The sequence below is a fragment of the Agrilus planipennis genome, unplaced genomic scaffold (genome assembly GCF_000699045.2).
Source record: "Agrilus planipennis isolate EAB-ADULT unplaced genomic scaffold, Apla_2.0 scaffold223, whole genome shotgun sequence".
In the NCBI taxonomy this organism is placed as follows: domain Eukaryota; kingdom Metazoa; phylum Arthropoda; class Insecta; order Coleoptera; family Buprestidae; genus Agrilus; species Agrilus planipennis.
In genome coordinates this window covers 148,579-161,933 of record NW_020438932.1, presented here as the reverse complement: position 1 = coordinate 161,933, position 13,355 = coordinate 148,579, and the positions used below count along the sequence as shown (strand labels likewise).

The window sequence follows — 13,355 nt, the reverse complement described above, 5'->3', positions numbered from 1 at the left end:
CATAGATATTGCAAGATATCCCAAACACAAACATGCACAAAGTGCACGTGTCTTTTTTTTATTTATAATTTTAATGAAACTAACCGTGTTGGTGTTCAGATAGAATATGTATAAAACAAGCCTGATGTTCATTTATCGCAAAAAAACAACAAGTACCTACAACAATTTAAATATCTGTACCATTATCCGCTAGTCCTACAATGTGACAATTTACACTACTTTTGTGTCTATATTTTTAGTTTTACTTATCTCGTGCCTTTCCCTGCCTCACTGGCGCTAACCGTAAGCGCAGTTATATTAGGGTACTTCCCCGTTACTTTACCAATGGGGTATATAGGTAACCCATCATACTGAGTTTTAATTATTGTTTGCATTGTGTGTAATCGCTAAAAATGTAGTAATGCCTATTATATTTTTCAACGTTCTTTTTAAAATGTCTTCTAAAAACAATTTTAGTAAACAAACCTGTCAGTTAGTATTCCAATTTATCTTGTTTTCCAATTCCGATAATTTTAAACATAGTAATAATAGAATGTTTACGGTGGTGGCAAATCAATTTAAAAAAAAGATGTTCCTAAACAATAACAGTCTTTTAGGGAATTATAATACTTTCAAACGTAGACGCTGATAAACAATACTAGGATTTTTTTGAGCAATTTTTTTATCTGATACTGAGTTAGAGTAAATAAGCAATTTCGTAATTTATTTTGTAATTAGCATTTACTTTCTTATTGTATACCACTGATTTCGAAACATTTTGCTATAGTTCAATTAATACTTTTTTTTCATATAAAATGAATGTCAAAACAAACTAATAGGTGCATTGGTCACTACATTAGCCTTTGTAGCAATGTGTTGTATCATTTACCACGTAGCATTCATGGAATAGGCCCCCGATTCATAATAAGGATAAACTGTCACTTTCAGGTATTTCAATTACAGTTTCATTTTTATTAGATTCAAAATTTGTTGCTGTTGCTTTAAAGCTTCGGACATTTAGTCCACATTAACTTTTTGTTCCCAACTAATATGCTAATTCGTTTAATAACTCATCGAGAATTGAACTGAGACACCCTTTTTTCAGGTCATAAATGGATGGGAGGTCTTTCTCGGCAACAAACTCTGTTAATAGGAATATTAGGAATTTTGTTTCTTCTTTCATTGGTGATATTAATTGTCATTTTAACAGTAAAACATTTTGAATCGTTTAATGACAACAACAATCAAAATGACGATTCCCCAGCGGGTAAGGAAAACTTTGAAACTCATTGAAAACATTTTCATTTCCTTAACCAACTTTACACCTATACATATAGGTAGCCATTCAATGTCCTCTTAATAAATAGTTTCTTTGACGTAAAGATTGGAGTGAATACTTCTTATGCATACATGTCGTGATAAACTCGGGGTACGAAGAGATCTGTCTACCATACCGTTATCACTGTTCGCTTTGCTCACTGAATTATCAACCTGGTTCAATCTTTGGCAAGAATTAGTTAAATCTTCTTACTAATCAAAATAAAATTTATCATGCACGTTGTTTTCTCGTTATGGTTAGGTCTAGTCTGTTCTCCAACTGATGCTAACGTATGACGCTTATAATTTTTGGTTGAACCGAAAGATTTCGTCTGACGCATCCTAGGAACAGCAACAACTGTACTAATTTGGTATAAGAAGTACTCACTTCAATCAATTGCAACAAGTCAAAAACCCACCCCTTTTTTCATTTGTTTATGATTATCTATCGCATAAATCATAAATCGTTATTTATCTCCTCGTGCAAACAAATTCTTCACAATTTACATCATTCTACAGACTCAGATGGCGTGAACGGAACATTGCCAAACAACGTAAGGATTATATCCCGTCTGGAGTGGGTCGCTCAGCCTCCCGTACAAACTCCTAACGAGCTCACTCTTCCCGTATCTTACGTCATAATATGGCACACTGCTACAGAGAATTGTAGCGATCAAGCAGCCTGTATTTTACACGTACGTACAATTCAAACGTTTCATATTGACAGTCGTCACTGGTGGGACATCGCGTACAATTTTTTGGTCGGTGGAGACGGAAACGCTTACGAAGGAAGGGGTTGGACGAAAGAAGGGTCGCACACGTACGGTTACAATAAGAATTCCATCGGGATTGCCTTTATAGGAACTTTCATAACGGTCAAACCGCCAGAACGGCAACTAAATGCGTGTAAGGCTGTTATAGATATGGGTGTAAAACAGGGATACATAGCAAAAGATTACAAGCTCCTCGCAGCGAAACAATTGATAGGGACGCAAGCACCCGGAGCCGTTCTGTACGAAGAAATTAAAACTTGGCCTCATTGGTCTGCGCTGCCTTGAAAACAAGCAATAGAGAAAACAACAACAACCCAAAGTCAAAATCCTTTTGTTTCATACAGGATATATATAATATCCCATAAAGGCTGTGAGTTACAGACATTAAAGGTTACTGATACTAACATTATGTAATATGTAAATATTTGTATGCTTTATGTTGTATAATACGAATTATATATGTAAATAGAGTGAAATATAAGCAATACTTAAATACCTGCAGAACAATTTATTTTACTTAAAGCATATTCTGGGAGACCACAGGTGATTTGTAACAATTTATTGCATCTTCTATTCATATAAAATATACAAAGTGAATATATATGTGTAATACTGATTCCAGATAGTTGCATTAGGGTTTGATTTTTATTAACTTTAAAGTAAATTACTGTCGCTATTGCTACGCAATTTATACCAAACAGTCAATCACACCCTTGTGTGAATAAATGTAATAAAGTCTTGAAAGTCAGAAATTAAACGTCAGATTATGTGGTCTAACATCTTGTCCCAACAAATGATATTGATAGCGTTATTGTTCACCGCAATTTAGATAAAATTAGAAGTTTAAATAAGCTACCATATGCACACATTCGCCCACAAAAAAAAAATACTAAAAATTTTTATTAAACAGCAAGAATATAAATAATAAAAAATATAAGATTTTTTGGTTTAATATATCATCATGTTAGTATTGAACTGAAGCACCCTCTTTTCAGGTCATAAATGGTTGCGAGGTCTTTCCCGACAACAAACTCTGTTGATAGGAATATTAGGATTTTTGTTTCTTATTTCGTTGGTGATATTAGTTGTCATTTTAGGAGTAAAACGTTTTGAAACGTCTGAGAATACCAATAATCGAAAAGACGAAGACTATATTGGAACTCCGATAGACTCCCCAGTGGGTAAGAAAAAATTTGAAAATGCTTATCTAAATTTGTATTCTCATTATTATTGTTAAATAATTACTGTCTGTCTCATGAAAGGACTATTTAATATCAGACGGTGTACAAACATATAGGTCAAAGTTTAAATTTAGGCTAGCAGGTTTCTCCTTTTCTTCATTGAATTTTTTTGACTTTGGGAGCAAGTTCGTAATTTCCTTCGTCCGATCAGGCTTGGCAGATTATGTGGGTACTGTGGGTAGTTGATGGGTGTTTGACATTTTAAATGCTTCTCGCAATGGTTTTTCAGTAAATATAAGGAAAAGTGTGGAAAATTCTTGTTGATCTTCATCTAAATGAACCCCCCAAACTCATTCAGGCCAAACATGATCTGCCGGGTTTGCTTCTGATATATAGGGTTGTTCGGANATTTTTCTTACAATTTACCGCTACAATTTTATAGTCAAATTTAAGTTTAGCGTTAGTAAACCTAACTACAAATTTGAGTTGCATTTTCTTCAAAACGACCTCTACAACGTTATAGTAATTTTTCTTACAGCATTTTTCTGAGTGTAAGCTTTGAAATGTTCATTTATTCTTTCTTGGAAGGATCTACCCGTTTGTCTTATGTATACCTATTCACAATCTCCACATTTTGTTTTATTATTTGTTTTGTCTTTTCTGTTTTTTTTTTTTATTCCTTAACAGTTTTTTGTTTTGTATGAAATTACTACAAGTGCTAATAAAGGTGACGTTTCTCTTTAGGTATAGAAGGGTGGTGATTTTCATCAAGACTTACCGAGATATCCCAGATATAGACAAAAAAGTACCGAAACTATTAAAGCTTTGTTTAGGCACATCTTCACATAAGTGACTTAATATTTATTTTTGTTCACTATTTCTAGGTCTGTGTTTTTATAGGTATGGAGGTGAATTATTCACACGTAGAACTCCTTTGTAGTTGTAGGGTAATAATCACTATTTCAGTGGTGTTATTATAGATAACGGAGTACCACTTTTTTTAATGTTTAGATAGAATTGTTATCGCAATGTGTACAATACCTACGTAGTTTGTACTTTTTTACTTTTGCCCATTCTACTTAAGGTAAAAACGAAATTACAAAAATGTCACAGTACTAAGAAATATTTCAGTTGCATAATTTTTGAAATTCATACTTTCTGATAAGATTTTATCGAAATAGCTTTTTTAGTCGTATGAACAAGATAAAAAACACTTTACATAAAATATAGCTGCTGCTATATAATTTAGTCCATTATCACTGGAAAGCCTTTATTAACGTAACAATTTGGGACGAATGTAAAAATGTCGACTGTTTTAAGTCTCTTCACAAGTATATTCCTTTCGATATTATTATACGTGAGCAGTTCAACAAACTTTTAAGAGAATTTCAAAGTTATCGACCGATTGGCAATCCAAATATGTTTAATCAAACTAGCATTTGTTGTAAACAGCAAATGAAATGCAAATTCTCTACATATAACAATATCTTTTATTTATTACGAAAAACTCGTTTTCAGTTTTCATTTCTCGCGATGATTCGTTTAGGAAGGATGTAGAAATTGTACAATTTTTATCATTATTTTTACGAGTGAGTACGTTTATTGTTTATAATAGAAAGGAATTGTTCTTGGTGAAGCGTACGAAACGACGATATAGCATTAATTTGTGACGTAAAAGGAAATTTTTGAGGTCATCAAGTAAGTTGTTAACTGCACCCAACACATCATGAAATATCACAACGAAAAGATGTCATGGCTGAATTAAAAACTGCAAAAGTTTGTATATGAATAATAATAATTTTATATTATGCATTTTAAAAAGATTTAAACATAAAAATAATAGTTAGAATCAAATACATTTATATATAAATCCAACCAAATCCAGTATAATCTTAGATAAACATTAACGACTTCAGAACACTTACTGTTAAGTATTTATTATAAGTAAAATACAATATTTAGATGTTGTAGATATGCATAAGTATATAACTAAACTGATCCTAATAGAGCTCATAGCACTTGTATCCAATTGGATATTCTATAAAACATTAATTGTTGTACTTTCACACCTAAATTGTGCACCATTTCTCACTGGAAATGTAATGAATAAAATAGAACAGAGAATGCGGTAAATTGTCATCTATAAAACATAGGCAACTAACTGCAATCTGCAAAATTTATATTCTGTCCAAGGATTTCTACTTCTACTTGTTTAGCAGAGATGTGCGTCACTAAATTTAATGCGTTCATCAGTAAGTAAAACGAATGTATTGTATAAATACAAATGTTGTACTTGTGGTCACGGATCTATAAAAACTATCAGGCGCCTTGAAATCTAAATCGTATTGTCACGTGCTAGATTCCAATATGGCGTTACTTGGTCGCCATTTTAGTTTCTGCTACTTAGACTAGATATTACAATGCCTTGTTCTGGACTATTTTAACTTTTGCGTATAGCGATTGTGTCTGGATCAATTAGATATTTAACGACATTCGATAGTATTCCATCATTCGTACTTCATAATAGAATTTACAAATAAACTGCAAAATTAGAGGTATTTCAAAATCCCATGGGCCCCGAAATGCACGAAGGGAATTGCATTTGTACTGTACTTTTTACAAACATTGACTCGACAGCTAACACTACTATACAACTAGGGACTGAGCTCTAAATAAACTGTAAACCGTGGCGACCATTGCTTTTAAGAAGTATCTAGAAATGTTGAAGTCAATGAACGGACGGAGTTTTATCACTTTGCAGCCCAAGCTCATGACCTATGGTGTGTCCCATATTTCTCGGGCTTGAGGTCAATTGTTACCACTGCCTTTTCTGGATCGATTCGTACAGACTATATTGATGACGTAAACGCAATTTCTTAATAATTTAGCAATATCTGTATTATCTGTTAATCTTGAATGTATTGATATAAAATGCTATTCACAATATTTTTCCAACAGGTACGTAAACAACTTGAATTTGTTGGCGGGTTTGATGAGTGGCTGCGCAATTAAGTCGAACCAGCGCAGCATTTCATTGGTATTCGCGTATCATTTTTCACAAAGTTCTGAACGAAAAGAGAACGATCGTCGGGAACGTGTTGTTTTTAATATTTAACCTTTAGATTGGCGACGGACCTGCTCGTGACAGGATTAGATAGTGCAGAGTGCCTTATCAGTGTCTGTTTTGCGATTCTTACGAATTAACAAATCTCATACAGTGTACGTGAAAGTGTAGAAAGTTGAATTTTTAACACATTTGAAGGAATCAACAAGGAAAAACTAAAAACAATCGAGAAGTCACACCTACAGTTTGAAGGCCAATACACAACACAAGTTTTCTTTCTTGTTATTTGGAAAGGTATACACCTTATATGTATTGTAAATGTCGTCAATCTTACATGGATATATCTAATTAGTTTTGCGATTCTTGGAAGTGAAATAATTAACGACAAGTTTGGGCTTTTTGAAATGCAGTTGAAATTTGTAAATTATATAAGAATCGTGCTACTTATTTCTTGCAGTATTTTGTAGCTTCGCGAATATAATTAACACGGAGTTAGTGCATGACCATGTAAATGAGATAATGATGTTAGTATTTGGTATCAGCTAAATGCAGACAATGGATGTAAAACATAATAAATTTTGTTGGTAATGATATACGGCTAATCTGTAAACTGTTTAAAAACGAAGCTTTATTAAATATTGAAAATGAGACACCCTGTAAATTACAAAAACCCTTAAAAATGTTGATCTAAGTACATTAAATCCCTCACAATTGTTATCTTTTCGAAGAAAGCATAATCACATAAATATTCGAGATAAGTGATTTTAAAAGATTTAGAGAGATTTAGAAAAATGTAGCACTTTTTAATGCGGCTAGGAAATCAAGCAAACGACTAACTGAAGCTTATCATCTTTAGTTTCTAATTGGATAGCACTCGAGAGTGGGGCATTATAAATGCGGTGTATTAATGAAATAACAAATTAATTGACACGTTAACTTGTTTTCGTACTTCACGTTTCTGAAGTTAAAATTATTCTGATTCTACTGCATCATTTCTTACGTATATAAGCCAAATACAAGAGATATTTTAATTTAAAACCTTCAGATTTCTGGGAGGGCAGTTATGCTAGTGGTAACCACCCGTTGGTGTAATGGTCACATTTGCTGAATCGTACCAAGTATCTTGTGTCGATAATGAAGATGCTCATGGCCGAGAAGCAGAAGATTCAAATGAGGAGTGCGACTCGTCATCGTCTTCGTCAGAAGAGGAGGAAGAAAGTGGTGCAGTGGTATTAGTCGACGACATAGCAAAATCAAAACCCTCCTTTGGTAATGTTACGGTGTCGAATTCGTCGGACGTGCATTTTGGCAACAAAACGTTTTATCAAGGACCAGTGACCATCAAACAGATCGTGTATGCAAAGAATGGTCGCAATGAGACGTTAACTAGTGATGACGGTAGTGTTTTAAGAGACGATAGGTTGATCTTGGACTGTGCTCAAATTGGCGAAGAAAAATTTAACGAAGGCTTTGTTAACGATGAACAGGACAAAAACAAAGTTTGTGGTCAGAATGGGAGAGTTGTGGGAGGCGCTTATCAGCCGCAAGGTTTAGGTGGGTAAAATGAAAGTAGATTTTTTATTGAAACAAGAACTCAGTAGTGAATTCTAGGATTTGAATCCCAGTTTACACCAATTCGTTTTCCTTAAATCCTAATTCAAACAATTCTTACGTCCAAGCTAAAATTGTGGGTAAAATGTGGCAATAATAAGCTTATTATTTTTGGCATTTTGCATCTCAAACCTAGTGGAATTATTTTCATAATTTCTGACGTTGAAATCAGTGGCTTCCCCAAGGGAAAGGGCAGAGATTAGCTTGTGGTAAAGGATCAAAAATCGCCGTCAGTCGAAGTTGCTTCCTAACGTTTTGCTAACACGATAAACGAGCTTCTTCACAAATCCTTTCGACCCGAATCAGTTCATCAACTAGTCGCGAAAGCCTTTACCAAATATATTTATTTTACCTAATATATTCTATCTTGGCCTCCCCCTTAACTATTGGCTAAATCAATTACATTTCAGCAGCAATGCCTAAATTCTACCTTATCGCAATGTTTATTGCAACGAAACACCCCCTTGTTATATCGCGGGTGGCTAATTTAGATATAAAAAAATTAATTGTTATAACCTGCTTCTCGATGCTTCTGATTGGCTGTTACGTCGGCAGCCATTTTCTTGATCGGTTCAAAGTAGGTCAAGGCCAATACACCTGCATTTACGGGAATGCCGGAAGTAACGTTATTTAATAACTACCCCAACAAGAATTCCAATCAGAAAGGTTTAAAAAGGGGATAACTCGGTTATTTATTAACCGATTTAAATATAGTTTTCACTAAAATTTAGGAAATTGAACGCCGCTTAACAATAATAAAAAATAGATCATCTTAATTTATAAATATGCGATAAACGCAATTGTTTTACATACAATATTAAACAATTAATAAATAATAATAGACGTAAGTACGAAAAAAAAAAACGGTTATACCTGCATATAGGCTACTATAAGTAATTATATCAAAATCTCATTATTTTGACGATTGTTACTGATCGAGCTCAATGAAATACCTATTAGATATTCTTGTCTTATCAAAATTCAAATTCTCTTAAATGTTGTGCAGCTTATCACGTAGGTATATTAATATTGTGGATTTTTGTCGTATGTTAGAAAAGAGTTTTATGCTGAAGACTGTTAAAATGCGTTAGGTACTTGAACTGCACGAAATAGGTCAAAATTTCTACGAATTCTGCTTATCAGAATATTGTCAATGTAGGTAAAGATTTATGATCTTTTTTAGAATATGCCGACAGATAACAACATGGCAAACATTAAAGTCAGGTAGATAAGAATAAGCATTTTTATGCAATTTTAAATCGCAAAAGTAAAAAAACAGTTTTGTTGGAAAATTACTTCATTTTCTTTGAGTTGTCACTAATTGATATTACAACAGTTTGAGTCCAATGATCTATTGCTTAAAACAAAATAAGCAACCATTTTTCTTATATATCGTATGATAATACCTACATATAGAATTGTAATTATATTCTTTGATAAGATTACGTTCATGAATTCCTATTTATAATTTTAGAATTTCTTCTAAGAAATTGCGAATTAGAAAAAAACAATTCCACGAAAGGTAATAAATAAATCAAGTTTTCATATCATGGTTGATAAGTCATCGTTAGAGTACTTTTCACCGAAACAATTAATTTTACTTAAAATGAAGACGTAGGTATTTGATATTTTTATTGATAACTAGATAAACTACAAGCAGTTAAGTCACTTGTTTCCCTTTTTTAGTTAGGTATATACATTTAAAATGAATTCGCTTTAAAGTTTACCCTTAACCAAACAAGTAAAACGGCAACTGACTAGTTACTAGTTAAATTTAGTTTTAAACTTCTCCTTAATTTTTCCTAAATGCAACTAAACAAATGAAGCCANTGTTTCCCTTTTTTAGTTAGGTATATACATTTAAAATGAATTCGCTTTAAAGTTTACCCTTAACCAAACAAGTAAAACGGCAACTGACTAGTTACTAGTTAAATTTAGTTTTAAACTTCTCCTTAATTTTTCCTAAATGCAACTAAACAAATGAAGCCATGTTGAGCTGGATAGTCGTTATATTCAAAATGGCGACAAGTTACCACCATATTGCTAAAAGTGTGAGAGTTTGAACGGCACATTTTCAAAGTCACATAGTCGAATTATTGCAATTTTGTGAATTGTTTGCTTAACAAGAGATAAAATTTTTATTCGGTCGGCATTTTTATTGTTAGCATTTTATTTTTATGCTCGACGATTGATCAACTGTGTTATCAAAAAATAAAAATGTAGTGTAGAAGTTTTTTTCTGTACGTGATTCGTTCGTTAATACTACAATTAACTGATACCAGCAATTTAGGATTAACTGGCACTCGTAACGACTTAGTTTGAATGCCGTTAAAAATACGAATAATCGTATGTTTAATATACTACAATATATTTTTCACAATGCATGCTAGCAACTGCCCTTGAGAAAGTTGTTTATATTGATGACCAAAGTCACACACACATAGATATTGCAAGATATCCCAAACACAAACATGCACAAAGTGCACGTGTCTTTTTTTTATTTATAATTTTAATGAAACTAACCGTGTTGGTGTTCAGATAGAATATGTATAAAACAAGCCTGATGTTCATTTATCGCAAAAAAACAACAAGTACCTACAACAATTTAAATATCTGTACCATTATCCGCTGGTCCTACAATGTGACAATTTACACTACTTTTGTGTCTATATTTTTAGTTTTACTTATCTCGTGCCTTTCCCTGCCTCACTGGCGCTAACCGTAAGCGCAGTTATATTAGGGTACTTCCCCGTTACTTTACCAATGGGGTATATAGGTAACCCATCATACTGAGTTTTAATTATTGTTTGCATTGTGTGTAATCGCTAAAAATGTAGTAATGCCTATTATATTTTTCAACGTTCTTTTTAAAATGTCTTCTAAAAACAATTTTAGTAAACAAACCTGTCAGTTAGTATTCCAGTTTATCTTGTTTTCCAATTCCGATAATTTTAAACATAGTAATAATAGAATGTTTACGGTGGTGGCAAATCAATTTTAAAAAAAAGATGTTCCTAAACAATAACAGTCTTTTAGGGAATTATAATACTTTCAAACGTAGACGCTGATAAACAATACTAGGATTTTTTTGAGCAATTTTTTTATCTGATACTGAGTTAGAGTAAATAAGCAATTTCGTAATTTATTTTGTAATTAGCATTTACTTTCTTATTGTATACCACTGATTTCGAAACATTTTGCTATAGTTCAATTAATACTTTTTTTTCATATAAAATGAATGTCAAAACAAACTAATAGGTGCATTGGTCACTACATTAGCCTTTGTAGCAATGTGTTGTATCATTTACCATGTAGCATTCATGGAATAGGCCCCCGATTCATAATAAGGATAAATTGTCACTTTCAGGTATTTCAATTACAGTTTCATTTTTATTAGATTCAAAATTTGTTGCTGTTGCTTTAAAGCTTCGGACATCTAGTCCACATTAACTTTCTGTTCCCAACTAATATGCTAATTCGTTTAATAACTCATCGAGAATTGAATTGAAACACCCTTTTTTCAGGTCATAAATGGATGGGAGGTCTTTCTCGGCAACAAACTCTGTTAATAGGAATATTAGGAATTTTGTTTCTTCTTTCATTGGTGATATTAATTGTCATTTTAACAGTAAAACATTTTGAATCGTTTAATGACAACAACAATCAAAATGACGATTCCCCAGCGGGTAAGGAAAACTTTGAAACTCATTGAAAACATTTTCATTTCCTTAACCAACTTTACACCTATACATATAGGTAGCCATTCAATGTCCTCTTAATAAATAGTTTCTTTGGCGTAAAGATTGGAGTGAATACTTCTTATGCATACATGTCGTGATAAACTCGGGGTACGAAGAGATCTGTCTACCATACCGTTATCACTGTTCGCTTTGCTCACTGAATTATCAACCTGGTTCAATCTTTGGCAAGAATTAGTTAAATCTTCTTGGTAATCAAAATAAAATTTATCATGCACGTTGTTTTCTCGTTATGGTTAGGTTTAGTCTGTTCTCTAACTGATGCTGAGGCATCATAATTTTCATTAAACCGAAAGATTTCGTCTGATGCATCCTAGGAACAGCAACAACTGTACTAATTTGGTGTAAGAAGTAGTCACTTCAACCAGTTGCAACAAGTCAAAAACACACCCCTTTTTCATTTGTTTATGATTATCTATCGCATAAATCATTAATCGTTATTTATCTCCTCGTGCAAACAAATTCTTCACAATTTACATCATTCTACAGACTCAGATGGCGCGAACGGAACATTGCCAAACAACGTAAGGATTATATCCCGTCTGGAGTGGGTCGCTCAGCCTCCCGTACAAACTCCTAACGAGCTCACTCTTCCCGTATCTTACGTCATAATATGGCACACTGCTACAGAGAATTGTAGCGATCAAGCAGCCTGTATTTTACACGTACGTACAATTCAAACGTTTCATATTGACAGTCGTCACTGGTGGGACATCGCGTACAATTTTTTGGTCGGTGGAGACGGAAACGCTTACGAAGGAAGGGGTTGGACGAAAGAAGGGTCGCACACGCACGGTTACAATAAGAATTCCATCGGGATTGCCTTTATAGGAACTTTCATAACGGTCAAACCGCCAGAACGGCAACTAAATGCGTGTAAGGCTGTTATAGATATGGGTGTAAAACAGGGATACATAGCAAAAGATTACAAGCTCCTCGCAGCGAAACAATTGATAGGGACGCAAGCACCCGGAGCCGTTCTGTACGAAGAAATTAAAACTTGGCCTCATTGGTCTGCGCTGCCTTGAAAACAAGCAATAGAGAAAACAACAACAACCCAAAGTCAAAATCCTTTTGTTTCATACAGGATATATATAATATCCCATAAAGGCTGTGAGTTACAGACATTAAAGGTTACTGATACTAACATTATGTAATATGTAAATATTTGTATGCTTTATGTTGTATAATACGAATTATATATGTAAATAGAGTGAAATATAAGCAATACTTAAATACCTGCAGAACAATTTATTTTACTTAAAGCATATTCTGGGAGACCACAGGTGATTTGTAACAATTTATTGCATCTTCTATTCATATAAAATATACAAAGTGAATATATATGTGTAATACTGATTCCAGATAGTTGCATTAGGGTTTGATTTTTATTAACTTTAAAGTAAATTACTGTCGCTATTGCTACGCAATTTATACCAAACAGTCAATCACACCCTTGTGTGAATAAATGTAATAAAGTCTTGAAAGTCAGAAATTAAACGTCAGATTATGTGGTCTAACATCTTGTCCCAACAAATGATATTGATAGCGTTATTGTTCACCGCAATTTAGATAAAATTAGAAGTTTAAATAAGCTACCATATGCACACATTCGCCCACAAAAAAAAAATACTAAAAATTTTTATTAAACAGCAAGAATATAAATAATAAA

General features: G+C 33.0%; 4 protein-coding genes across 6 annotated transcripts in view; 3 read left to right on the top strand and 1 right to left on the bottom strand.

Moving 5' to 3' along the window:
• The window catches only part of LOC108742054 (laccase-2), a 25,462-nt gene extending 21,111 nt beyond the window's left edge, over window positions 1-4,351 (bottom strand). The window contains exon 1 of the mRNA XM_018477065.2: window positions 4,029-4,351. Coding sequence (XP_018332567.1) covers window positions 4,029-4,089 — 61 coding nt within the window. The 5' untranslated portion in view covers window positions 4,090-4,351. The remainder of the gene's footprint in view (window positions 1-4,028) is intronic.
• Window positions 1-13,355, top strand: part of LOC108742051 — a 130,118-nt gene that overhangs the window by 103,048 nt on the left and 13,715 nt on the right. The window lies entirely within an intron of this gene.
• LOC112904377 (peptidoglycan recognition protein-like) overlaps window positions 7-13,355 on the top strand; it is a 15,943-nt gene continuing 2,594 nt past the window's right edge. Inside the window, exons 1-2 of one of the 2 annotated variants that reach the window (XM_025974234.1) lie at window positions 7-1,246; window positions 3,065-3,250. In XM_025974234.1, coding sequence (XP_025830019.1) covers window positions 1,096-1,246; window positions 3,065-3,250 — 337 coding nt within the window. In that variant the 5' untranslated portion in view covers window positions 7-1,095. Of the gene's footprint in view, window positions 1,247-1,815; window positions 2,567-3,064; window positions 3,251-13,355 lie in introns of those variants that run through there. The other variant, XM_025974235.1, reaches the window with a different exon arrangement.
• Window positions 6,213-12,923, top strand: LOC108742057 (peptidoglycan recognition protein). Of its 2 annotated transcripts, XM_025974232.1 has the most exons (4): window positions 6,227-6,608; window positions 7,360-7,868; window positions 11,450-11,611; window positions 12,173-12,923. In XM_025974232.1, exons 2-4 carry the CDS (start codon window positions 7,406-7,408, stop codon window positions 12,709-12,711), a joined length of 1,164 nt encoding a protein of 387 aa, XP_025830017.1. In that variant the 5' UTR covers window positions 6,227-6,608; window positions 7,360-7,405; the 3' UTR covers window positions 12,712-12,923. The 2 variants fall into 2 exon arrangements, with proteins under 2 accessions (XP_025830018.1, XP_025830017.1); XM_025974233.1 differs by lacking the exon at window positions 11,450-11,611 and having other exon boundaries at window positions 6,213-6,608.

Coding starts and splice junctions, on each gene's coding strand:
- LOC108742057 (XM_025974232.1), top strand. CDS start 7,406: ATGGTCACATTTGCTGAATCGTACCAAGTATCTTGTGTCGATAATGAA. Junction 7,869..11,449: donor TTATCAGCCGCAAGGTTTAG/GTGGGTAAAATG, acceptor CCCTTTTTTCAG/GTCATAAATGGATGGGAGGT. Junction 11,612..12,172: donor AAATGACGATTCCCCAGCGG/GTAAGGAAAACT, acceptor ATCATTCTACAG/ACTCAGATGGCGCGAACGGA.